General features: G+C 42.3%; 2 protein-coding genes across 19 annotated transcripts in view; one reads left to right on the forward strand and one right to left on the reverse strand.

Moving 5' to 3' along the window:
• The window catches only part of PILRA (paired immunoglobin like type 2 receptor alpha), a 30,614-nt gene extending 29,886 nt beyond the window's left edge, over positions 1-728 (forward strand). For both annotated transcript variants that reach the window (XM_066382241.1, XM_066382242.1), the window contains exons 6-7: positions 217-248; positions 406-728. In XM_066382241.1, coding sequence (XP_066238338.1) covers positions 217-248; positions 406-528 — 155 coding nt within the window. In that variant the 3' untranslated portion in view covers positions 529-728. The remainder of the gene's footprint in view (positions 1-216; positions 249-405) is intronic.
• A 529-nt stretch (positions 729-1,257) lies between these two features.
• Positions 1,258-27,138, reverse strand: ZCWPW1 (zinc finger CW-type and PWWP domain containing 1). 17 transcript variants are annotated; one of them, XM_066382244.1, is made up of 18 exons: positions 26,000-26,282; positions 25,612-25,733; positions 21,729-21,787; positions 20,025-20,278; positions 19,502-19,580; positions 18,600-18,732; positions 17,737-17,894; positions 17,450-17,572; positions 12,093-12,209; positions 11,231-11,351; positions 10,540-10,615; positions 9,234-9,338; positions 7,367-7,450; positions 6,469-6,535; positions 5,893-5,984; positions 4,276-4,330; positions 3,688-3,822; positions 1,258-1,726 (listed from the first exon to the last, which is right to left on the reverse strand). In XM_066382244.1, exons 3-18 carry the CDS (start codon positions 21,754-21,756, stop codon positions 1,419-1,421), a joined length of 1,935 nt encoding a protein of 644 aa, XP_066238341.1. In that variant the 5' UTR covers positions 21,757-21,787; positions 25,612-25,733; positions 26,000-26,282; the 3' UTR covers positions 1,258-1,418. The 17 variants fall into 17 exon arrangements, with proteins under 17 accessions (XP_066238341.1, XP_066238346.1, XP_066238344.1 ...); XM_066382249.1 differs by lacking the exons at positions 25,612-25,733; positions 26,000-26,282 and adding an exon at positions 26,675-27,138 and having other exon boundaries at positions 18,600-18,690; XM_066382247.1 differs by lacking the exons at positions 25,612-25,733; positions 26,000-26,282 and adding an exon at positions 26,675-27,138 and having other exon boundaries at positions 17,450-17,569.
• Positions 27,139-27,484: the final 346 nt, after the last annotated feature.

Consider the following 27,484-nt stretch of genomic DNA (forward strand, 5'->3'; position numbering starts at 1 on the left):
CCATTATCATCACTCCCCACTCTCCACCTTGGCCCCTCCTTTTCCCACACACTTCCTCCCAGTGTGCCCCTTTTCCCCTTTCCCATGCCTCACCCATCCCTCCCATGTGACCCGGGTCCTCACCTAGCAGATGACCTCACTGCTGAGCCCTCTGCCTATTTCTCTACCCTGGCTGCCATGCCATCTGACCCTGGCACATCTTGATTTTTTTCCTAGAACAACATAGAGACCCCAAGCTGGACCCAAAGGTAAGCAGCTCAGACTAGAGCCTGAAAGAATTAAAGGGAAGCTTGGAAGGAATAGAGGGACAGTGGTATTGGTGGGACGCTCAGGTGTGGGATCACTGCTCTCAGATGGGGTCAGCTCCCCCTCCACTTCTAACCCCCTTCTCCCGTTCTCACCCAGGTGGATGGCATCGTCTATGCCTCGCTTGCCCTCCCCAGCTCCACCTCACCATCAGCACCTCCTTGCCATCCTGTCCACAAGACCCCCCAGGAAGAGACCCTATACTCTACCCTAAAGTCCTAAGGAGTGGGACTGAAAGATGACCTCCTTAGAGTAAGCTGCACAGAGGGATCACCAATTCCCATAATAACCCCGGCCAGACACAGGTGCTTCAGAAACCAGCAGGGGTTAAAGGTCACCAAGAATCTGAGAGAAACAGCCATCTTCTCCAGTTCCTGCTTTAACTCCCTCCCTTATCAACAAAAATAAAAGTACCTATTGGATTTGCCTGAATGTATCTAAGGAGAAAATTGATGTTACCTTCAACTTCTGTCCTTCTCACCAAAAATGAACAATAGCTCACTCCCAAGATTCCTCCTCTAGTTAGTAACTGCCTCAGGCCTGGAAACAGCAAGTCCCCAAACACTGGTAGGTAGCCCAAACTCAAGTCTTCCCCTCCCCCAATCTAACCATTCTGTTTTCCTTGTGATAATAACTAGGTGTATTGTATTATGCAACACTCTTATCAACAACCCTCTATGGCATAGGATGTACTCGTTTGAGTCATGAAACGAAGAACCAGAATGATTACAGTGCTTTTCCCAAAGCCACACAGCTAGTAAATGGTGAGCCAGGATTTGAGTCCAAACTTGCCCTTCTTGATGTCCTTCTCCCAGGGTTCAGGTGTCATTGCCTCCCCAGATTCCTATACTGTGCAGGCCCCCCACCAGAAATAATGATGTGCCACAGTGACATGAAGGAGGAGGAAGAGAAGCCAAAAGGAAGCATATGGTTAGAGACAAACCAAACCAATTGAGCCAGTAACCTATTTTATTAACACATAAACCATACAACTCTGACTTTAGCCAATTAATCTTATAGTCAGTGAGAAATCCCAATGATTCTCTGGGATCCTCTAAGAGGTTCTCCACCCTGCTGCCAGGAAAGAGGGGAGGGAACAAAAGAGCACGGAACTACTCCTCAAAGAAGGTGAACTCCTCTGTGTCGTCTCTATGCCACGGCTCCACCCTCTGCTCTGGCTTTTTTTCAACATCTTCCATGAGTTGTTCAAGGTCCAGGTCACTGGAGGTTTTATCGTCAGGGGGTACACCACCAACTTCCTGTAGCTCCTGAGGTCCAGGCTCTTCTTTCCCCATGGCAGGACAGGTCCCATGATCAGCTAGTAGGATCAAGCCCTTTGGCACCATTTTAACCTCTTTTTCTTCAGACAAGCTGGTTACTGACACCTTGCTTTGGGGAGCTTTAAATTTTTTCTTAGGGCCTAAATGTAAAAATGACGAAACTGTGAGTTGTTTTTTTTAGGTGAGAGGTGGAGAGATAGTGAGACAGACTCCCATACACACCCTGCCTGGGATCCACCCCCATCTGGAGCTGATGATCGAGTACTGAGCTATATTTAGCACCTGAGGCTGCCATACTCTAGCACTATTCTCAGTGCCCAAGGCCACACTCAAACCAATCAAGCTACTGGCTGTGGGAGGGGAAGAGAGAGAAGGGTGATAAGGAGGGAGGAAAAGCAGATGGCCGCTTCTCCTATGTGCCCTCACCAGGAATTGAATCTGGGATGTCCATATGCCAAGCTGACACTCTATCCACTGAGCCACCAGTCAGGGCCTTTTTGTTTTCTTTCAAAACTGAGAGTCTTGCCCTGGCCGGTTGGCTCAGTGGTAGAGCGTCAGCCTGGCGTGCAGGAGTCCCAGGTTCGATTCCCAGCCAGGACACACAGGAGAAGCACCCATCTGCTTCTCCACCCCTCCCCCTCTCCTTCCTTTCTGTCTCTCTCTTCCCCTCCCACAGCTGAGGCTCCATTGTAGCAAAGATGGCCTGGGCGCTGAGGATGGCTCTGTGGCCTCTGCCTCAGGCGCTAGAATGGCTCTGGATGCAACAGAGCAACACCCCAGAGGGGCAGAGCATCACCCCCTGGTGGGCGTGCCGGGTGGATCCCGGTCAGGCGCATGCAGGAGTCTGTCTGACTGCCTCCCTGTTTCCAGCTTAGGAAAAATGAAAAAAAAAAAAAAAAAAAAAACAGAAAAAAAAAACCTGAGAGTCTTAATTAGTCATCTGTCCTTACCTTTTATAAATCAAATTCCTAATTTCTATTTCCAAAATATCTCTGGAAAAGATTGCCTTTCTCAATAGAAAGAAAAGGGCTTTGGAGTCTGGCCTGTGGTGGTGCAGTGAATAGAGTGCCAACCTGGAACACTGAGGTCACCAGCTGGAAACTTTGGGCTTGCCTGTTCAAGGCACTTACGACAAGCAACCAATGAACAGCTAGAGTGAAGCAACTACTTCTTGTCCCCATACCCACCCCTCAACCCTTATCCCCCATAAAATCAATAAATAAAATCTTTAAAAGAGAGAGAGAGAAAAATAAAAGAAAAAGAAAAGAGCTTTGGACTCAGAAAGATTTAGATTCAAGCTATAGTTTGACCATTTGCAAGACATGAGTCTTGAGCAAATTTTAAACTCCTTGAACCGCCCTGGCCGGTTGGTTCAGTGGTAGAGCGTCGGCCTGGCGTGCGGAGGACCCAGGTTCGATTCCCGGCCAGGGCACATAGGAGAAGCGCCCATTTGCTTCTCCACCCCCACCCCCTCCTTCCTCTCTGTCTCTCTCTTCCCCTCCTGCAGCCAAGGCTCCATTGGAGCAAAAGATGGCCCGAATGCTGGGGATGGCTCCTTGGCCTCTGCCCCAGGCGCTAGAGTGGCTCTGGTCGCGACAGAGCGACGCCCTGGATGGGCAGAGCATCACCCCCTGGTGGGTGTGCCGGGTGGATCCCGGTCGGGCGCATGCGGGAGTCTGTCTGACTGCCTCCCCATTTCCAGCTTCAGAAAAATACAAAAAATACAAAAAGAAAAAAAAAAAAACTCCTTGAGCCACAGTCTCCTTAAGTGTTCAAATGGTAAATACCCCGTCATAGAGATACTGAAAAAAATAAAGAGAAAAAGCACGAGTGTATCTATCCAACCAGTCAGTATACGGCAATACTCAATAAATGTTAGTTCCTGCCTTCTTACCATTCTCAGGTCTCTGGATGAAATTTAAAAACCATTATGTTTCTGTAGTGCATACTGCATTCTACAAGCTGAGAAATGCCCTTTTGGCCTAATTTTTGTTCTTTTTAAAATAATGAAAAGCTGTAGAATTGTTTTAAAATGATCCAGGGAGGGGAAATGCAGACATGAGCCCTATTTCCCCAACTTCTCCCAAGTCTACAGCCTTACCTGGCTGGTCAGGATCTGAATTCTCATGCACTTCTTTCCTTCCTATTATGGGTATAGGAGTAGCTGCAGGTTCATTTCCCAGAGATCTCTTCATCGACTTCCTTTGCTGAGTCCCATCTTGTCCGTCTGCTAAACCTGTACCATCCCAGCCCCCAAACATGAAGAACATTAGTTTACTTCCTTCTAAATAACAGCTTGTCAAAGGTCCATGGATTCCCTATATTTAAGTCTCTTCCCTGCATCTTCTGCTAATCTTAGTCTAGTAATTTCTCTACGTTTCTTTTTTCCCCCAAAGAGTCAACGCCACCACCCCTGCCATCATTTTCTCTTTAGGGTTCTCCACCTGCCTTCTCCAGGAAGTCACCATTCTTGCCTAATAATTTAAAACATTCATTATTAAGATTTTATAGCTCAATATACAGAAGTGAGGAGGCTACAGCTCCTCTAATGACACTAGCATGAGTCCTGCCTGTTTCCTCAGGTTCTGGAGCTGAGACAGGAAGTTCCAGCTACCTGCAAGCCCCTTACCCTCTCTGCTTCTGTCTTGCCTTAACTGTAGCATGTCCCATTTTCAGCTGGCTTGCTTACCTCTTGCCTTGGGTTTTTTTGTCTGAATTTTGGTTGGCTTGTGCAAAGTTGGGTCCTAAGGAGAGGAGAGAAAAGTGAAAAGATAAATGAAGTCACATAACTGTGTTTTTAATAGAGTGGGATGCTATATAAATGATGAAAAGACAGGCCACAGACTGAGAAAAAATATTTGCGAAAGGCACATCTGATAAAGGACTGATATAAAGAACCCATAAAATTCAACTATAAGAAAATAAACAACTCAATTAAAAATGGACCAAACACATTAATGGAAACTCACCAAAGAAGATAATACAGATAGCAAATAAGCATATGAAAAGATGTTAAACATCAAATGTCATCAGGGAAATGCAAATTAAAATAACAATGACATAGTACATCTATTAGAATGCCCAAAATCAAAAACACTAACAACATCTAATGCTGGCAAAGATGTGAGGCAACAGGAACTCTCATACATTACTGGTGAGAAAGCAGAATGATATAGCCACTCGGGAAGACAGTTTTGTGGTTTCTTACAAAACTAAACATACCCTTACGTATGATCCAGCAATCAAGCTCCTTGGTATTTACTCAAAGGAGTTGAAAACTTAATTTCCCACAAAAACCTAAACATAGATGTTTATAGCAACTTTATTGATAATTGCCCAAACTTGAAAGCAACCAAGATGTCCTTCAGTAGGTCAATGGGTAAATAAACTGTGGTACATCCATAAAATGGAACAGTATGGAACAGGAAAACAAAGAAAAGAAAGAGAAATAAACAATCAAGCCATGAAGACATGGAGGAACCTTAAATGTATAATTCTAAATTAAAGAAGCTAGTCTGAAAAGGCTACATACTGCATAATTCCAACTATATGACATTCTGGAGAAGGAAAAACTATGGAGACAATAAAAATGCCAGTGGTTGTCAAAGGTTGAGGGGTACCAGGGCAAGAGAGGTGAATAGGTGGAGCACACAGGATTTTTAGGGCAGTGAAAATACTCTGAATGATACTGTAATGATGGATACATGTCATTGATACATTTGTCCAAACCCACAGAATGTAAAACACCAAGAGCGAACCTTAATATAAATTTCAGACTTCAGGTGATTATGATGTGTCAACATAGGTTCATTTATTATAACAATTGTACCACTCTGGTGGGGAATAATGGGGTAGCTATGAATGTTTGGGGAAGGGGGTGTATGGGAATTCTCTGCACCTGCTTCTCACTTTTTCTATGAACATAACACTACTCTAAAAATCTCTTTCAATATGAAAAACAAATCTGTATTTCATGTGCCTGAAAAGAGACTAAGGAAACAAGTGAATGAATATCCTAAGTGTCTGCATAGTAGAAAGGGAGAATAAAGAGAAGCAACCTGGTATTCTCTGAAATTGCTCCAGTAAGAACTAAAGAACTACAGTAGAAATTGAAATGAAAATCAAGAAATAAGTTCCTGAAGATGTGATATAGAGAGAATTACCTAGGAAAGAGGAGACCAGTCAGGTAAGACCAGTCAGGGATACCCTGAGGCAGAGACAAGACAGTTCTTTAATAAATGTAAACCCATGCCAACCAGATGTCGTAGAGTAATCTCCTAAAAGGAGCCCCAAAGAACAATCTTACTTTTTTATCTTCCTCCACCTCCTCCAAGTCTGACTCTTCCTCTTCTTTCCCCGAGAAGGAATCTGGGCTCTTAGCCCCAGAAATCATTAAGTCTAGAACAGGAATAGGAAGGAAAAGCTAAACCATTTATTCAATAAAATAGGTGATGAGTTAATAGAGCTGATCCCAGAGAATCATTCTTCTAACTCTACCCTTCATGTCTGAGCAGTATTTTCTCTATAAAACATGATCCTAGATGATCATGGGGCAACTCTTTTCAAAGTCCCATCACTATTCAATGTGTACCCTCCCTTCCTGCCCTCTTTTTCCCTCCATTCCTCTCTTCACTCATCTATCTATCTATCCATCCCCAACTTTTCTCTCGATTCCTCTCTCCATTTATCTTTCCTTCTATCCATCTCTGACACTGGGCCAATGGTATTCATGGAAAGCCTTCTAATATAAAATCCAGAACTAGGCTGATGACATCAGATATAAAATAAAGCTTCAATTGCTTCCCTCATGAAGAAATTCCCTCCTCTACTCTTTTTTTTTCCTCCTCTCCCTTTTTACTCCTCCTCCTCCTCCAAATCTTACCTTTTCCTTCCCTACTATTGTCAGATCCATTGTATCGGCTCCAGAAACCAAACAAGTTAACTCGCTCCTGAGGAAAACAAGAAACAGAAGCATCATCTACCACTCTCCCAGGGGCTATTTTAGCCCTCAGTCCTCAAGATTTTAGTTATAAAATTTGTATTCATATTCCATATCACTTTCACTTGAAATTTCACATTAAATTTATTTAGATTTTTATGGAGATTAACTATTATAATATATCATAGTATTATAGTAAGTAAAATAATATATAATCATATACTATTATATAATATTATCATCTCTTTTTTAGTTTATAATTCAGTAAACAACTGGAAAATAAAAATTCAGTTTGTCATTCTCCATTCCATCCCCAAACGTAGAATTTGAGGATAAAAACTGACTCCTCATAGAAGAGAAGATAGCCTGATCTGAAGTGGCACAGTGGGTGAAGTATTGACCTGAAACACTGAAGTTGCAGGTTCAAAACCCCAGGCTTGCCCAGTCAAGGCACATATGGCCGTTGATGCTTCCTGCTCCTTACCCCGCCCTTCTCTCTAAAATGAATAAATAAAATCTAAAGATAAATAAATAAAAAGAAGAGAAGGTAGGGTACATACATCTAAGACTTGAAGTTAAAATAGGGAGGGTGGAGGTCCCCTACCATAAACTGTCTCTGTTTGAGCTTAAAGAAGATCTCATTTGTCCAAGGGTACAGAAAAGAATGGATGAGTTAAGAAATCAAGGTTATTTGGCCTGGGAAGAAAGGACTATATAGTTCTAAGACTAAGACTGTGTAATGGAGAAGGACAAACCGGTTCTCTGCAATAGAGAATGGATGGTTTACTTTAGGTCTCAAGTCCCAAAGAGGAGCTGGTATGTGGTCTGAACACTATCCCACCTGAATACTGATCTGTTCTGCCTCTTGAGCCATTATCATGGCTGCCCCCAGTTTCTGGCTGCAGTCCTTGTTCCTGCACTTTTTCTAAAATGGAGGAAGATTAGAGTCATGATATATATTAGAGAAGTGACCCCAACATACAGCTATTCACCAGACATTATCTTTATGCTTATTTTTGGTTCTTGGTATTGACATAATACTTTTATTAATCTTTTGAGCTCAGAAACACAATTGCCTCTTAGCCCCCAACAAAAAAACCCTCACTAATTCCTAGCAATATTTTCAACCAATATTTTGGTGTCCTCTCCAAAGTAAATCCCATGGAAATTTGAAGACAAGATATAGGAGTTCAGGTGATTACATTTTAAGCTTCTCACAAGTTCATTTAGATCCAGCTGCTTGATTTAATACTCACTACCTGATTTTCTAAGGCCTCTGAGCTGCTGTACCTCTGTTCATTTGTAAGGCTGGTCAAACCCAAAGCAATTATAGGAGGAAAATATTTATCTAACTCAGTGATTCTCAATCAGGGGAGGTTTTATCCCCCCAGAAAACATTTAGCAACGTCTAGAGACAACTTTTTGGTTGTCACAACCAAGCGTTAAGAGTTGCTACTTGCTAGATGCCAGTAGGGCCCAGGGATACTATTAATTATCCTACAATGCCTGACAAGTGGTGGCACAGTGGATAGACACTGAGGTCCCCAACTTAAAACCTCAAGGTTGCCAGCTTGCATGCGGGCTCATCCTGCTTGAGCACAGGCTTGCCAGCTTGACTGCAGGGTCATCAAAAAGCATGGGATCATCAAAAGGATCCCATGGTCATTGGCTTGAGCCCAAAAGGTCGCCAGCTTTAAAGCCCAAAGTCACTGGCTTGAGCAAGGCGTCACTGACTCAACTTGAGTCCCCTGGGTCAAAGCACATATGAAAGAAAACTAGATAGAAGGTGACGGAGGACAATCTGACTTTGGGTGATGGGTATGCAACAGAATTGAATGACAAGATAACCTGGACATGTTTTCTTTGAATATATGTACCCTGATTTATTGATGTCACCCCATTAAATTTAATAAAAATTTATTTATAAAAAAAAGCACATATGAGAATCAATGAACAACTAAAGTGATGCAACTACAAATTGTTATTTTTCATCTCTCTTCCTTTCTCTCCATCTCTGTCTCTGTCTCACTCTTTTTTTTTTTTCAGAGACGGAGAGAGAGTCAGAGAGAGGGATAGACAGGGACAAACAGACAGACAGGAACGGAGAGATGAGAAGCATCAATCATTAGTTTTTCGTTGTGCATTGCGACACCTTAGTTGTTCCTGGGTCCAAGCTGGTGAGCTTTTGCTCAAACCAGATGAGCCCGTGCTCAAGCTGGTGACCTAAGGGTCTCGAACCTGGATCCTCATCATCCCAGTCCAATGCTCTATCTACTGCACCACCACCCGGTCAGGCTCTGTCTCACTCTTTTGCCAAAAAAAAAAAAAAAAATCCTACAACACACAGAATAGCACTCTACAACAATTAATTATCTGGCTTAAAGTGTCAATAATATCCAGACTGAAAAATCCTGAGTTAATCTGTGCCCACATTTCTGCCACATCTGCTTTGGCTAAACTATAGAAAACCAGAGTCTTCAGGAAGGCCTCTCATTGGAAGGCATGGAAGGAAACTAAGAAAAATCATTATCCTGTTACAATCCTAGTAGAAAGAAGAGTCCCTCATGAAGTACCTCACCCTCACACACTTGGTCAGACATGGGACTTTCTCCTGACACAGCTTCCGCTGGGAGAAAATCATGTTTGACTCAGGGAAGATTTAGTTTTCCAGTTTCCTGTATCACAACTGACCCCCAAGGGTTGCTCACCACTCCAACTAACTCCAGAGACAGCTCCTGGAAGTTCTTTAGCATGTTGACTGGGATCCAAGCACGAGAGACTGTATCGCCAAAAAATGTCACATGGTACTTAGACTGAAATAAAAGATGGTTATGTTATAGCCTCTTCTCTTTCTCTTTGCTTTGGCCCTCTAGCCAGAAAAGGCAGGGAAAGAACTGAGAATCACAAGAAAGAAGTGTGGGGCCCTGGCTGGTTGGCTCAGTGGTAGAGCATCGGCCTGGCGTGCAGGAGTCCCGGGTTCGATTCCCGGCCAGGGCACACAGGAGAAGTGCCCATCTGTTTCTCCATCCCTCCCCCTCTCCTTCCTCTCTGTCTCTCTCTTCCCCTCCCGCAGCCAAGGCTCCATTGGAGCAAAGTTGGCCCTGGCGCTGAGGATGGCTCCATGGCCTCTGCCTCAGGTGCTAGAATGGCTCTGGTTGCAGCACAGCAACGCCCCTGATGGGCAGAGTGTCGCCCCCTGGTGGGCATGCTGGGTGAATCCCAGTCAGGCGCATGCGGGAGTCTGTCTGACTGCCTCCCCATTTCCAGCTTCGGAAAAATACAAAAAAAAAAAAGGAAAGAAAGAAAGAAGTGTGGGCCTGTCTGCTCCCTTAAACCTGACTCACCTAATTCCATTGTTCTTTCATCCTGACCTCAGGAATCCTAACCAAAGCATATTTACCAAAACCATAGGCCCTGGCCGGTTGGCTCAGTGGTAGAGCGTCGGCCTGGCATGCAGAAGTCCCGGGTTCGATTCCCAGCCAGGGCACACAGGAGAGGCGCCCATCTGCTTCTCCACCCCTCCCCCTCTCCTTCCTCTCTGTCTCTCTCTTCCCCTCCCGCAGCCAAGGCTCCATTGGAGCAAAGATGGCCCGGACGCTGGGGATGGCTCCTTGGCCTCTGCCCCAGGCGCTGGAGTGGCTCTGGTCGCAACAGAGCGACGCCCCAGAGGGGCAGAGCATCGCCCCCTGGTGGGCAGAGTGTCGCCCCCTGGTGGGCGTGCCGGGTGGATCCCGGTCCGGCGCATGCAGGAGTCTGACTGTCTCTCCCAGTTTCTAGCTTCAGAAAAATACAAAAAAAAAAAAGAATTTTAAAACCATAAATGTCCTAGTAAGAAATATTTAATCAGACACATGTCTGTTTTTTATATGCATTTATTTCTGTTTGTCACTCTAGCTAAGTGTCTGTTTCTGTTCATGTCTGCTGGCTCTGACTATGTTTCTAACTCTGCACATCTGTTAGGATGAATTTAATCATTACTTTGGCCTGACCACCTACCCAAATCAGGATACTCACTGGCATGGAATCAAGATGAGAAGCAAAAAGAAAATATTCCCCCAGGTCAGGATCAGATTCTACCATGCCTGGCCACCTGGAGAAGATAGATGGGTGTAAGGGATAGAAGAGAAGGAGTTGGATGAACAGAACACAAACTCATCTATATACCTGCAGAAAGGGACAATATGTTTTATAAACAAAGCATCCCAAAGATAGACCTTTCTGTCAATTCCTCCTAGTGGCCACTGCCAAATAACTGAACTGACTTCCATAAATGTAGAAAGAAGCTCAGGATCTTCCTTGTAAAAAGTATCTTATCCTTAGGCCTTCTGGTAACTCTGAGAACAAATTCTTCTGACTAGGGACATCTCCAAAGAAGAAATTACCCATGCTACCATCCCTGTTCTTTCTTTGTCCATAATATCTCTCAATGTTTTAAAAATGCCGTAGAGCCACCCTCTTTCTACCCACTCAGGGTAGAATTGTCAGACCCTTTTTTCCAGGCAGATACTACTTCCACTGTGAAACTCTAGAAAACACACTCTTTCAAAGCCTCCAAGCTTGGTACTCTATCTTTTCCCTCACCCCATGCTCTTTCTAAGGCAGGTACCATTTCCATTGTAAATGCTTTCCATTTCCTTCCCTCTCTACTTGAATCTACCACACCCAAGTTCATAAAGGATGTTCTGAGTATGCCATGGTGCCCTACCAGGGGTAACCATATTGCTTGGCCCAGATGATGGATCCTGGGATGTAGGAGGCATAGGCCACATCACTCTCACGCCCTACCCAGGTCTCCTCAGGGATATCACAGCGATTGTACTCCAAGTCTGCCAAAGAAAGAGAAGAAATGAAGGGAAGACAAGAGCATGGATGAGGGCAGGAGGTAGGACAAGAAGAAACTGATATCGGCAGCAGGTGGGATCAAAAGGGAACCTGGAATATGAGCATGGAGGAAGAGCCTTTAAAGACCCATGGAGGAAATGCAGTCTAGAGCCAGGAGAAGTAGGAGTGCTGCCTCTTTGAAAGAGATTCCATACTTCTCCAATACCTACACTGTCTGATCCTGCTTTCATCTATGTAACACCACGGCGGTAATTTCCCTGAAACTCTGTTTTCTCATCTATATAATAATTGGGTTGAACTAAAGCATCATAATTTCTTTTAAGTATTATAGTTTCAAACATTCTAGAATTCTAAGTCGCTGGATCGCTCTCACCTGCTATTTCCCATATATCCCATTTCCCTTCCTACCCACCAGTCCAGCCCCAATAATTTAATCAGGATTGACAGAATCATACCAATGATGAAAAAGATGGAATTTGCTCAAAATATATGTTTAGATTCCATGCCCTCCCCACAACATAACTGTTCAGGCTGTCTTCTCATTATGCCACATTCATCTTGATATGACAGGAAGATCCTTTTCTCTCTCTCAAACACTATAAGGACCCCTAGAATTGAAACTACACCTACAACATAATTAATCGAAAGAATATATGTAGGGAGAGAAAGGGAAGAACAATAAAAATTTAAAAAAATAAAACAAAAACAGTTCCACTCCATTCTACCTGTATTCTGGTCACAGGACCAATTATCTGGGAGGACTGAGGGGTCAATGTTCCCACGTAGCCGCCTCCATTTCTCACAGTTTGGAGAGGAACACTGGACCCAGACTAGACACTGACCTGTGATAAAGGAAAAAAAAAAAATGAAAAGACTCAAAAATATGCTCTTGGCCCTGGCCGGCTGGCTCAACGGTAGAACATCAGCCTGGCGTATGGAAGTCCCAGGTTCGATTCCCGGCCAGGGCACACAGGAGAAGCACCCATCTGCTTCTCCACCCTTCCCCCTCTCCTTTTTCTGTGTCTCTCTCTTCCCCTCTCACAGCCAAGGCTCTATTGGAGCAAAGTTGGCCTGGGCGCTGAGGATGGCTCCATGGCCTCTGCCTCAAGCACTATGACTCTGGTTGCAACCAAGCAATGGCCCAGATGGGCACAACATCGCCCCCTAGTGGGCATTCCGGGTGGAACCTGGTCAGGCGTCTGCAGGAGTCTGTCTGTCTCCCTCTCCGCTTCTCACTTAAGAGGGAAAATATATATATATATGCTGTTCCTTCTTCAATCCAAGTAAAATCAATATACTCCCCACCAGAATCACACAGCCTTAGTGATCACCTAGTCCAATCCTTGACTTATAAATGGAAAAACAAAGGCTCAGAGAAGATAACTGACTAGCTGAAGATCTGTCTAAATTTGTGGCAGAGCTGAATTTACAGCCCAGGTCTCACATTTCAATCTTTTACTATATCACGCTATCATCTCTCTTCCACCCAGGGCAGAAAGGAGTGTTCCCTGTATTGACAGTTCTTAAAAACGTTGGTTTCCATCCTCCTGGCTAGTGCCTTGTTCTCTGCTGGCAGAGAACCTTACAGTACTGAAAAGTTCTTTTGAAGGGTTACCCAACATCTTTTATATACAATATCCAAAGTTCCTACTTAAATTTCAATTGATTTACCTGGCATCAAATCACCAAGTTGCAGCCTTTGAGACCAACAACCCTGAGTTCACCCCCCTCCAAAAGGCACAGGTTTCTCAATTAACTACTTCAGGCCCTGCTAAAAGGCAAAGCATTCCTTTTAACCATTATCTTCCAAACCCTCATCCCTCATCTTTCTTTATATCTACATTTTCTAAGTTGATCCCATGCTCCAAACATCTCCTCTTTCGCTCTCAAATCCTTCTACTGTGTTCTCTGGAATTCCAGACAACAGCAACAAAAGTCCACATAGCCTCAACCTCTTCCCTGAGCCTCTATCCTTTTTGTTTGTTTGTTTGTTTGGTTGGTTGGTTGGTTGGTTGTTTTATTGATTTTTTTTTAGAGAGAAACATCAATTTGTTTTCCCACTTATTTATGCATTCATTGGTTGACTCTTGTTATGTGCCCTGACTGGGGATCAAACCTGCAACCTTGGCATATCAGGACAATGCTCTAACCAACTGAGCTACCCAGCCAGGACCCTCTATCTCTTTTTTGAAACCTGGTGAAGCAGTGCCTCTATCCACCCCATCCCACCCACAGCCCTCTATATAGAGTTAGTTCCTTTTCATACATCTCATGTCTCTCAGGCCAGAAAATGGGGTCAGCATAGTCCTTACTCCCCATTGCCATTTCCAGACTATTACTATCTTCCTTTTTATAAAAACCCTTCCTCCCTTGAGGTTCATGCCATGAAACTACATCTCCCTCTCATCTCCCTTGAAAAGACGCTGACATTTGGTTCAGCCTTCTCCTCTCTACCTCCTGCCCTAATTACAAATGGCCACTTTTTCCACATGGGGTAACTCACAAAGCACCCCATTCTCTGAGTTCCTTGACCTTTTTCCTCTATGACACCTCAGTAACCCATTTCACTTCAGTAACCCATCCTACCCTTGCATGCCCCACACAGTCATCTGCAGGGGCCACATACTCCCTTGAACCACTTACCCAAACATCTCTCTCTGATAAAAGTTCCCCATCCTTCCACTTCACTTGCTCAAAGACCCCTACAGCAATATTCCCTTTATTTAGATCTCTGATCCACTGGCCCCTAACTTCTCCTCAATCCAGTAGCAACCTCTTTTCTTTACTCTGCACTTACTCAGGTTGGATTCCTTAGATTTTCTTACAGACATCTTCAACTCCCTTTTCCTGTCCTTCTGCCTACCCAGTTGATAAAATACAACCCTGAATAAACCCACTCTACCTTTTCTGTGCCTATATTCATTAAATTGAGTGTTCCTAGAGAAAAATCACATAACCCAGCACATAAGTGCACTATATATTCACAATATATTTCCCTAGTAAATTCACTCTCCCACTGTCAAATTTTGTCTTAAATGCCTGAACATAAGAAATGCTTTCCATTCCACAGAAATCATCCTTCAGAAAAGCATATTATGATCACTTTCTCAATTACTTAATTTTGAAGAACAAAGTACTGGTTGGGAATGATGTATTATTATTCTAAAAAGACAGTTGCTGCCCTGGCTGGTTGGTTCAGTGGATAGAGCGTCAGCCCAGTATGTGGATGTCCCTGGTTCCATTCCTGGTCAGGGCACACACAACAAGGGACCACCTGCTTCTCTTCCCTCCCTCTCCCCCTTTTCTCTCTCTTTCCATCTTGCAGCTAGTAGTTCGATTGGTTCGAGCGTTGGCCCCAGGTACTGAGGATAGCTTGGTTGGTCTGAGCATCGGCCTCAGGCATTAAGGATGGCTCGGTTGATTTCAGCATCAGCCCCAGACAAGGGTTGTCAGGTGGATCCCAGTCAGGGCACATATGAGAAGCAATCAATGAATACCTAAAGTGATGCAGCTGCAAGTTGGTGCTTCTCGTTTCTCTTTGCCTGCCTGCCTGCCTGCCTGCCTGTCTCTTTCTGTCTCTTCTCTCTCTCTTACTAAAATAAATAAATAAATAAAAAGAATAAATAAGTCTATATCCATCCTCATCTTCCTTCCATCGTAATTTCAAAAGCTAGCTGTCCTTTCCAACAAAGAATAAATCCTCTGGTTCTCTCCTCATTCCCTTCAATTTCTCTCTATATTTAAACAATTTTCCCTAAATATGTAAATATACTGAGAATACCCAGGTCAAGTCTATTTCTTTTAAAAGAAAGTTAAAAAAAGAAAAACTTTCCCTCAACTTTATACCCACTCTTCCCTTTATTTAAGCATTTTATCCCTCCCAGTTTCATATCTAAACTAATTGAAAAAGTATTCTTCAACCAACTATAACCTGCCATTCAACCTTACGAACCTATATGATTGCTCTAATCAAGACCCTAATTACTTCCTAATTGTGATATCTGTTAAGCATTTTCAAATCTTTATTCTCTTTGATGTCTATGTAGTAGCATTTGACAAGGCTAAATACTCCCTTTCTTGAAATGCTCTTCTCCCCTAGCATTTGTGATAACAACTCTCCTAATTTTTCTTCTATCTTTCTATTTTTCCCTTAGTTCTTAGTTTTTACCCTGGGCAGTTCTTCTTCTGCTCAATACTAAACATTATGTCCTCCCAGGGTTTTTTATTCAGTGTTCTTCTCTTTTCACTCCCCACCTTCTTCTTGGAAAAAACTTTTTCCATTCCTACTGATATAGATGACTCCCAAATATCTATCTCTAACTAAGACCTCTCTCGAGCCTCATCAAAGACCTCTTCACTTGTCCAAAGCTGAATTCATTATCTTAAACTTGCTCTTTCTTCTATATGCTACATTTTAGATCATAATTCTTTTAGTCACTCAGTAGCACATGCCAGAAAACCGAATCATCCTCAAGGCTGAGGCCTCACTCCTCTTTAGCTCTCATATCCAACTGGCAACCAGATCATATTGATCCTGCCTTCTAAAGATCTCAAACTTATCTCTTTCTCTTCACTGCTATTGTCTATGTTCCTTGCTTTTGTCACTATTTCTGAGTCTAGTCTGGTTCCTGGGAATTCATCTTCCATGCTAGTGCCAAAATGGGCTTTCTGTTTTTTATTTTAGGTGAGAGGAGGGGAGATAGTGAGGCACACTCCCGCCTGCACCCCGACTAGGATCCATCCATCAACCCCATCTTGGGATGATGATTAAGTGGCACTGAGCTATTTTTTTTTCTTCTTTTTCCAATTGAAAGGAGGGGACATAGAGAGACAGACTTCTGCATGTGCCCCAACTGGAATCCACCTGGCAAACACCTGTCTAGAGCTGATGCTCGAACCATCTGGGGCTCATGCTCACAACAGAGCTATTTTTAGTGTCTGAGGTGATGGCTCCACAGAGCCATCCTCAGCGCCTGGCCAATGCACTCAAATCAATTGAGCCACTGGCTATGGGAGGGGAAGAGAGAAAAAAGGGGAAAAGGGAGGAGGGGAGAAGCAGATGGTTGCTTCTCTTGTGTGCCCTGACCGGAAATCCAACCCGGGATGTCCATAAGCCAGGGCGATGCTCTGTCCACTGAGCCACTGACCAGGGTCCCAAAGTGAACTTTCTAAAATGCAAATTTTATCAAGGTTTCCATACTTAATGCCAATGGTTTCTCTTTACCCGTAAAATAAAATCCAAATTCCTTTGCTTCACACGATAAGGCCCTTTATGATCGGGTCCTTGCATGCCTCTAGACTTATTTCCTGATCCCCTGCAACCTCCTATCCCACAATAATTATCACTTTGATCCACCCCCATTTTCACCTTGGTTCATCTGACTAAATTATACTTCAAGATCTGTCTTAAGCAATACCTTTTCTTAGAAATTTTCCAAGTCTACTCTCAACTTGTAGCTTTGTCTGACTTCCTTAGAAGTCTGTTTCAAACCCTGGCCAGTTTAATCAGTGGTAGAAGTGTCAGCCAGTGTGTGGATGTCCCAGGTTCGCCCTCCCTCTCTCTCCCTCCAGCAGTCATGGCTCAATTGGAGCAAGCTGGCCCCGGGCACTGAGGATGGCTTCATGACCTCTGCCTCATGCATTAAGAAGAGCTTGGTTGCTGAGCAACAGAGTAACACCCCAGATTGGCAGAGTATTTCCCCCTAGTGGGCTTGCCAGGTGGATCCCAGTCGGGGCACATGTGGGGGTCTGTCTCTCTGCCTCTCTGCCTCTCCTCCTCTCATTGAATAAAAAAAAAAGAAGTCTGTTTCCTTTGTGGCAGGCTTATATTCATTTCCTCTGCACTTACCCACACCTCCTAAAATGCCTGGTGTACAGTAGGTACCCCAAAACTATGGATTATATGAAGGATTAATTGAATGAATTAAATCTTTCTTCCTCAGCAGCATATCCTCTACCAAGCAGCTGTAAGAAATTAATTAAAATATTTGCAGAATTCCTTCCAACATTCTAACCCTTGCCTCTCTGCTCCACCTCCAGTTTTCATTCCCAAGTAGTTTTTCCAAACAATGGCTGAACTTACCAAAACCACTTTCCTCTCCTTTCTGTTGGTCCCTGATCTGAGAATGATCCTGAACCATTTTATTCAGTTGGTCTTTTTGTATATGCTCATGTCCACTTTGGGCTTTCTTCATTTTCTCATCTTCTGGCAAGATAAAACATTGTAGGGTAGGAAGATGAGGAAGAGATTCTTTGTAGATAGCAGGAATAATAAGAAGAAGAGAATCATAGCCTGCCCACTGTCCCATTTCCTAATTTCATGGATTAAGTACTTGAGTCAGAGATCAAAGTATATGTGACTATACTTACGAGCTTCTTTATTTCTTTTGCTTAAGGAGAGTTTACTGAATTTCTTCTCAGGGGGTGCAGGATCTCGCTGGCCTGGCTTAGATGACTTTATCTCAGGGAATATTCCATCCTCCTGAGAAGCTGAAATCTCTAAAATATGAGGTGCCATTACCTTCTCTCTGAAAATAAGATTTTCTTTTAATGAAAAGGTAAAATAAATCTGAAGATAAAAGTTAAGAGAAGCGGTAGAGCGTCGGCCTAGCGTGCGGAGGACCGGGGTTCAATTCCCGGCCAGGGCACACAGGAGAAGCGCCCATTTGTTTCTCCACCCCTCCGCTGCGCTTTCCTCTCTGTCTCTCTCTTCCCCTCCCGCAGCCAAGGCTCCATTGGAGCAAAGATGGCCCGGGCGCTGGGGATGGCTCCTTGGCCTCTGCCCCAGGCGCTAGAGTGGCTCTGGTCGCAACATGGCGATGCCCAGGATGGGCAGAGCATTGCCCCCTGGTGGGCAGAGCGTCGCCCCATGGTGGGCGTGCCGGGTGGATCCCGGTCGGGCGCATGCGGGAGTCTGTCTGACTGTCTCTCCCTGTTTCCAGCTTCAGAAAAATGAAAAAAAAAAAAAAGTTAAGAGAATAGGAAAATCCTAGGCTCTCTAAGGCCTCTGAGGTCATTTTATCTATCTACAAGCCTATTTTCCCCAATTCAGACAGGTGTCTTTCTTGAGCTGAGAGAACTCTACAGAGATATAAAAAAAAAAATGACCAGTCAGATAACTAAACTGATAGATAGATAGATAGATAGATAGATAGATAGATAGATAGATAAATGATCATTTATAAATATTAAATATACCCTGTGATCAACTTACTTTACAAGGATAAACTTACCTATCACCATTATTATTATCAGTAGTAGAAGAAGAAATTCTTGGTTCCTTGTCTAACTGGGTACATCTTATGGGCTGGGCACAGGAAGTCTCTGCAAAATCAAGGCTAGATTCTATCCTCTCAAAAGAAAACACTATAAGCAGAGAAGCAATTAAAGAAAATAACCACTCCATTATTTTCAAACTAACCTTTCATTAAAATGTCTTCCACCTGTTGCCTAGAAGAGCCTACTTTTGGACTTTTGTCATATCATAAAATTTTAAGTCTTTAAATTTTCAGGAAAAGGTACAAATCTATGTCCTTCTGAAAACCTTTCCAGAATGGTCAAGTAGTGTTAATTGTATTTTATGTACTGTGTTTTATATCATTTGTTCTTCAAACTTTCCTCTAGGAATAGAAATACACCTAAGAATAGCTGAAAATGTCAGACCATTCTCCTCAGCCTCATGACCTTATAGAGAAGGTCTCAGAGCCTATGCTATGGAGTTCTTTGTCCTAAAAATCAAATCCCTGAGCATATGCTGAAACAGTATGGGAAACACAGAATATACAAGGGTAGATGGAAACTAAATTCTTTCAACCTAGGAAAAATAATTTATCTCTTCTAAGTAGATTCTGAACATATAAAAATGAATTTAAACTACATTTTAAAAATCTAGATGAGACTATATTTATATTCTGAAGTCCATGTAATCTACTTTTATAAAAATCTGTACCCCTTAAGGTGGTATAGTTATAATACTATTAATAGAAGGATGAAATATTTAAAAATATCTCAAAGTCTCATCTAATTCTTTATTAGGAAGATGGAGGGAAGGAGTGAAGCTGTCAGCTTACTCTATACCTCTGGTAACAGTTTCTCTGCCTAACTCAAATTCTTTTTCTCTCACCATAAGCCATACCCAAGCACTGCTGAAGGGACTTCTGTAGCACAATCTGGACAGTGTCCTCAAATTCTTCATTGGTAAGACTTAATTTTTTCTGCAGAGACAAGGATAGGGAAGGAAAACTGCTCATCTTTTCCTAGTTCTCCTCTTTGGCCAGTCAGAAAAGCCTCCTTTAGATAAAGCAGTAAATTAACAAGGTCAAGAACATGAAGTCAATGATCGTACATAAGAACTCCAAAAACTCTATCCCAGATCTACTGGGAATAAAGGAGTCAAAAATTGAATAAAGTTGATTAAATTTCTATCTACCTCTAATCTCAATTCCATCCCACCTCAGGCCCTACCTACCTGCCCATTATTTCCTGCTAAATGCTTTTGTCAAAACATTTTTTACCTCCCATTAAAAAAAATGGAAGTCTCAAAAAAGGAATAAAAAACTGAAACTACAAGAATTTCCCCAACATGAAAAGATTCTGTTTGTCCAGGATGGGTAACTAGAAGAAACTGTCCCACTAGAGCCCATCAATATGACTGATACCTTTTCTTTCTTTTCTGCTTGCTTCTTAGCTTGAGCCTTTATTTTTCTCTCCTGGCCACTGCTTGGACCATTCTCTGTGGTTGCTTTCTCCTCCTTCTTCTCTAACTCGGTCTTTATCAGGTCTGGCCTGGCCTCTGCCCCCCGGGAACTGATCCCCAGGGTCTCCTCTTTGGGTGAGGTAGGGCTTAAGGGCATCAGGCTACGCAATTTTTGTGCAGGCGGGGCAAAAGGTTTTTTTGGTCCTTTCGCATATTCTGAAAGAAATTTGGTCATCAAATGGAATTTATAAAACATAGAATCTAACACAGAGACTACTAAACACTGCTCATTGACTAACTATTCCAGAATTGTCTGGAGAAATATTTTAACAAATTCAGATTTCTAGGCCTCTCCTCAACTACCCTCACCTCCTCTGCCCTGAGATTCTGATGAAATATTTTGAAGTGAGGCCCAAGAATTTGTTATTTTATAATACTATCTAGATGATTCTGATAAAATTGCAGGCTTAAGAACCACTGAGTGCCTGACCAGTGGTGGCACAGTTGATAAAAAAGTATCAACCTGGAATGCTGAGGTCTCTAGTTTGAAACCCCAAGATCACAGCTTGAGTGCAGGCTCCTCAGGAAGAGCACAGGCTTGCCAGCCTGAGAACGAGGTCATCAACATGTTCCCAAGGTCACTGGCTTGAGTCCAAAGATTTCTGGCTTAAAGTTGAAGGTCACTGGCTTGAGTAAGGGGTCAATGGCTCATCTTGAGTCCCCCAGTCAAGGCACATATGAGAAAGCAATCAGTTAACAACTGAAGAAAAGCAAATAGGAGTTGATGCTTCTCATCTCTCTCCTCCCTCTCTCTCCTTTCCTGTATCTCTCTTTATAATCAATTTTTTTAAAACCACTGAGTAATTCAAAGTAATAAATATGATAAATATAAGCATATGGATAACTGAATTATTCAAATGTGAAAATTTTTTTAATTTGCTTATTTTAACTTTGGACAAAATTGTATGGAAAATTAAGAAAAAATGAAAAAAACTAGTCATAATCTATAAATGATACAATGAAAATTACAGTCATCCTCCCAGTATGAGTAATATCTCTTTCTTCTGAGCTTCCATACTATTTTCTATCTGCCTGGTGGCAGTCACCCAATTCAAATTTATGTTACAGATATGTAAATGTCTTTTCTCTCCCTATAAGTTCATACATTCCTTAAGCAGTACTGTTTCTAAGACATGTATTTCACTCAAGTGTCTAGAAACGTAGTAACTTTAACAGAGTGGACACAAAATACATGTGAACTAAGCTTCTCTTTGGTGGGAACCTGAACCCCTTGGTCTAGATGACCAAGAGCTGAGACAGAACAAAAAAATGGGAGAAATGTATAATGATAACCTCCCTCACTTTTTTTTTTACTTGTTGATTTGAGAGAGAGAGAAATACCAATTCGTTGTCCCACTTAGTGATGCATTCATTGGTTGATTCCCATATATGCCCCAACCTGGGATTGAATCCACAACCCTGGCACATTGGGATGATGCTCCAACCAACTGAGCTACCCCGCCATGGCCATGAGAGAGACAGGAACATCAATCTGTTCCTGTATGTACCCTGACCGCGGATCAAACCAGCAACCTCTGCATTTCAGAATAATCCTAACCAACCAAGCTATCCAGCCAGGGCCGAACCTCCCTCATTCTTGACTTACCTTCTTTACTCTGCAATGTTGTCATCATTGAGCTCAAAAGTTACACTTTCTTTGTGCCTCTGTTAGAAAAAAATAAAATAAATAACTGTTATGATTCTGGTTGAACATGATTTTAAACTTTCTTCTTTTTATCTTCTTGGGTTCAGGATTTATTTTCCTAGAACCCCTGAACTGTATTTTCTGCCTTCTTGATTACCCTCTGCCTCCTCAGTAGTGCCAAATACATGACAGGGGGTAATAAGAGTTACTATTATAAAAATTATCAATAATCCTTAGTGTTTTCAATGCTGAAGACATTAGTATACCCACACAGCTATAAGCCATATGTGGCCCAGCAGAGTACTGAGACTCAACTTGTGATGTTTCAATAATTTATATACTTATCCAATTTACATTTTCCACTATTGATATTATTTCTACCCAGTTGTTAGAATTGCTTTTTGTTTTGTCAGCCTAAACTTATAACCCTCTACCCAGTTTTCTTTCTGTTTAAAGCATATAATTAATTTACTCTTATTTTTATAACAGTTATAATAAACACTGTAACTCTGGTAGGGTCTTTAGAGGTCATAAAATGCCACTTTCCCTTTTTACAGGTGAAAAAATACACAGAGAGGTTAAGTGGTTTGCCCAAAGCCTCAGTGTTCATATATAATAGAGCCAAGTTGAACCCAACCCTCTGGCTTTCAAATTCTACTAATACCACATCAATTCTTCTCAATGAACTTGTTTCTGGTTGTTGGTTTTCAGTACTCTGAAGGCCCTAGACTTGAAACTCAATCTTCCAAATCTGCCATCTCCCACTTATAAAGAGACCCAAAAGCAGTATAAAAAGGAACTTTTGGTTCAGACCCTTCAAAGGATCTGAAATTTTAAGATCTTCAAATGGCCAAGCTATAGTAAATACTTAGCTGTTCAGGGTGTAGGGTTCCTCTCCCAGGTTCCTAATATAAACTCAAAAGCTGTTGGGGCTTGACTTAGTGTGGCCACAGCACAGTTAAGTGTAAAGTCTTTTTAAACTATCTTTTGGTATGTTTCTGTTTCTTTTCTTAATTCTATAAATGTGAATAATTCTGATGTGCTGTTCTTCAATAACTACTTTTCCTTCATAGTAAGGGGCGTACTTTCTCATTTTTTCTATCTTAACTCATCACCACCAACCCCAAATTGTATTTGCTCTAAGAAAAAAGGCAAATGGGAAATTGAGGGAGAAACACTATAGCAAATTGGTCTCCTTCTTTATATTAATCCTAAATAGAAGCTAAAAATGGAATACAATTGGCTGCATAAGGAATATTAATTTGACCACAAATGACAAACATATCTTCTCTCAGATTCCAGGATTCCAAAAATAATCATGAGAAAGTCCCTATGAAGGTAATCTAAATTACAAGAAAAGCTATACTAAATAAAAAATGAAAATTAGTATATTTGAGATGACAACATTGGATTTTAAAAAATATACGTCTTTATAATATGCTTGTATATACACAAACTGTCTCTGGAAAAATATACAAAAAACTGACAAAAGTGCCTCTGGAGAATGAAACTGTAGAAGGGAGCTTTTTACTGTACCCCCATGTGCATCTCTAGTATTTTATAACATATACATATTATCACTTCAACAAAAGTGATTATTTTTAATTCTTTAAATAAAATAGAGTATTATGATCAACCTAAAAATGCAAAAATTTCCAAGTTAAGTTCAAATCATTATCTAAGCCTATACTGCCCTCTCTAGGCAAAAGTGTGTTACTGGAGCTCCAACCAACTGGATAAAATTGTGACTCATTATTGAGTTAATAAACTGTAGTAAATTTATTAGTAGCAATGTATAACAGTTCCCCTTACTCTAGAGTGGGGGTGTGAGGAAGAACATTACTTTCAAGGAAAATATCTAACCTGATCAATAGATAAAGGAAAGCCAGTAAGTCACTGACCACTCAAGTTTCTTCTCCTCTGTTCCAGACTAATTCTTTTCTTCCACAATAATAAATAGTAAAATCTGGTTCAGAGAGAGAAATTTTTTTAAATAACTAATATGTATACCAAATACCACCAACTTTCATCTGACCAGCTACAAAATGATTGGGGACTCCAGGCCCAGGAATAATAATTGAGGTTTTAATTTATCTTAAATGAAAAAGGTGGGGGGGAAATCCAATAAAGCTTCAAGGATGAAAGTAAAAGAAAGTTCTATAAGCCAAATGCTATTCATCCAACATAAAAAAAGAAGGATGAATAAGGAGGGGAAAAGAATAAAGGAAACCAAGGGAAGGTGAATGAGGTGCTTCAAGAAATAGAAAGTTTTCTTTCACTTAAACACTAAAAATTATCACATTGGCTTTTAGATAAAATCGCCTAGCTAGCTCAGCAGTTCTTAAAGTGTGAACCAAAGACTCCGGGAGGTCCCTCCTTTTTCCAACTACTTATCTGTATTAGGTTGGATTTTCTCATATACTTCAACCAAAATAAGATACAAGCATACCTTGGAGATATTGTGGGTTTGGTTCCAAACCACCAAAATAAAGTAAGTACCCTAATAAAGCAAGACATACTCTTTTTGCTGGCGGAGGGTCTTGACTTCAATTTGTGTGTGTGGGGGGGGCAACATCTGTAAAGCTCAATAAAGGGAAGAGCAATAAAACGAGGTCTGCCTGTATCATAACAGATTGAATTCAGAAACAGATGAAAATCCAGCTGTCGTCTATTAATAGACATAAAAGATATTGGAAAAATGTAAAACACCACCATTCTTCACACTAACATTCCATTCATTTAGGAAAATATATTTTTCATAAAAAATGTTATGTTAACATGTAATGGGTTTGTTATTTTCAATGTTGATAAATGTTTATATTTTTCTGTTTAATTTGTCTTCGGTCAGAAATTAAACTAGCACTCGATAATTTCTAATATATTCATACCAATAAATATATAAATATATATAAACCAACTTTTGGAGTCCATAATTTTTTAAATTATAACATATTTGAGAACTGGTCTAACTAAATAACTTAATTCAGTCTTGTCAATATTTTTCAAAAAGCATTAACTCTCCTCCCCCCCCCCCACCCCATTTAGAATGTGTTCACAAATTTCCCCCTCCTAAATATCCAATTGTTTCTTCTTTATATTGTTCCTGGAATCCTTAGTCTAAGAGAATAAAAGTAAACCCTTTAACATTGCCCTCTAACACAGACTCTGTGAGCCTCTATAACCTGCATTTAAAGACCTTTTAAAATCTCCTTTAAGCTGGAGTTAGATTTCCTTTTGGTTTTAATATCTAATGGCATATAGCCCTCCGCTTATTTTCATGCCTTGATTGTTAAGAGCTGTTTTCTTTTTTTTTCCTTCCTGCACTCAGCGAGCATGATTTAAAACATTTAACAAGAAAGAAGGGAAAAGATTCCAGCTACCTTACTGCCTCTATGTACTAGACTACCTGACATTACTGTCATAACTACTCTACTTGACCTGCTCCGTTTCCGACCTGGGCCGGTTCACCCCTCCTTAGGCAACCTGGTGGTCCCCCCCTCCCGGGAGATCACCATATTGATGCCTTAGTGCGGACGTCCCATCGGCATAGCGCACGCACTACGGCCCAGAACTCCTGGGCTCAAGCGGTCCTCTTGCCTCAGCGTCCGCTGTAGCTGGGACTACAGCCGCGCGCCCCCGCGCCCGGCATAATAACTACTGTGCTGGAGCTAAACCTTTTACAGACTCTTATACGTAGGTTAATGGTGAACTAAAGCTTCTAGGTTCAGAGAATGCAAGGAAGCACAGAGAAGCAGCCACTCATCACCAAAATGCTCCTTCAGGACTTTCATCTTGCTCTTGCTAGCTACTGCCCAAGATGCTTCCATATGTGCCGGTTACCAACCTCCAACTCGCTTTTTTTGTTATCATTTAAAGGAGCACGTCTCCATCAACTTCGCGGCGCCCTTTTCCGTCTCAGGGGGCCAAGGTTTGGAACCGTCAAAGGCCTTAACTTCACCTTTAAAACTTGAGGGAAGAATTTTTGGTGACCGCTATTTTTCCTCTTTTTTCCCTCACCAAATCTCTCTCAAGGACAATTAAGATCGGAGGTATCACAAAGCTAAAAGTCCTTAACATCCCTCAACGGGTAAAATTGTCTTTCTACCTTCCCTTTCCCACCAAGAACCCCACCGTGAGAGAATTTCCCCTCAGCTTGCCCTCCCGCTGAGGCACCAGGATCCTCATTCTCGTTCAGACCGTCATAACCCGCCCGTATGAAAGTATGGGGTTACTTTTGTTTGTTGGTTGGGGGTGAATCTGCGGTTAGAGGTTCAAAGAAGCATGGGTTAAGAGCTGGTTGTTGCCCTGAAGAGAAAACTCAGACGAAAGGTTCCGGGATTGACTGCTCCTGGCACCTTTATCTGAAACCGAGATATAGCTGCCTTCTGGAAAGAGGAAGACCTAAAAGCAAGGAGCAGAGTGAGCTACTGCAGCAATTCTGCAAGCCCCTCCGACCTCGACCCCCTTTTCCCGCCACGGGGAGAAGGCGCGAGGCTACGCACAAGCGCCGCAGTTCCCTCCCACACAGAACTCTGAGCTGAGGCGCGTGCGCAGCTGGACGACACATTTGCGCTTGCGCAACTGGGTGATGCCGCCATCTTCTAACCCAACGCTCTGTAAAACTACAAATCCCATAATCCTGATTGTCCTCACTATTTTTTTTTTTAGGTGGCCGCAGCAGTGCCTGATCCTTAATGAACCGCATCTTTCTTTTACTAACTTTTTCTTGGCCCAAACTTTTTTCCTTTTCGTTCCCTGATTCCTTTTAGTCTCCTTAGCACCCTTATTTTAATACTGTGTGTCCATAAAGTCATGGTGCACTTTTGACCAGACACAGGATAGCAACAAAAGATGATAGAAATGTGAAATCTGCACCAAATAAAAGGAAAACTCTCCCAGTTTCATACCTATTCAGTGCAGTTCGATGTGGGCTCCATTTGTTGCCCATCTGTAGCAAACGTGCATCATGTGGGTCTATCCGCGGATTTGATAGCGTGCAACAGCCTCAATTTGTACCCCGTAAAACAGAGACGTTTCTTTAACACCTTATGAACCGTAGTCTTGTTTAGGTGTAATTGTCGAGCACACGTGCGCACAGATTTTTTAGGGCTCCTTAGGTAGCTATCCCGTATAGCCTCTACACACTCGTCACTGACTGATGGCCTACCAGAACGGCTTTCTCCACCAAACTGCCGGTTTCCTTCAACTGCTTATCCCACCGAGTAATGTCATTCCTATGTGGTGGCGCTTCATTATAAATGCGCCGATATGCACGTTGCACTTCGGTCACGGATTCGAATTTAGCGAGCCACAGAACACACTGAACTTTCCTCCATCCCTTCCACTGGCAAGGCTGTGGGCTGCTCCGCTGTATACAGTTACGTCATCGTCTGCGCATGCGCACATGCTGCCACATCATCCCACAGAAACTGGGAGGGTTTTCCTTTTATTTGGTGCAGATTTCACATTTCTATGGTCTTTTGTTGCTTTCCTGTGACCGGTCAAAAGTGCACCATGACTTTACGGACACACTGTATTTTGAGACTCTTCTAACCCCATTCTCGCCTCTCCATCCTCTTCTCAGCCACAGGACCCGCACCCCAACCACTCTTGCGGGCCACCAAGCACCCAGTAAAAAGGGCATCGGACAGCTTCCTTCCCGTTGGCGGAGGCGGAGACCAAGGAGGCCTAAACCTCTTACCCCCCTACACACACAC

The sequence above is a fragment of the Saccopteryx leptura genome, chromosome 4 (assembly GCF_036850995.1).
Source record: "Saccopteryx leptura isolate mSacLep1 chromosome 4, mSacLep1_pri_phased_curated, whole genome shotgun sequence".
In the NCBI taxonomy this organism is placed as follows: domain Eukaryota; kingdom Metazoa; phylum Chordata; class Mammalia; order Chiroptera; family Emballonuridae; genus Saccopteryx; species Saccopteryx leptura.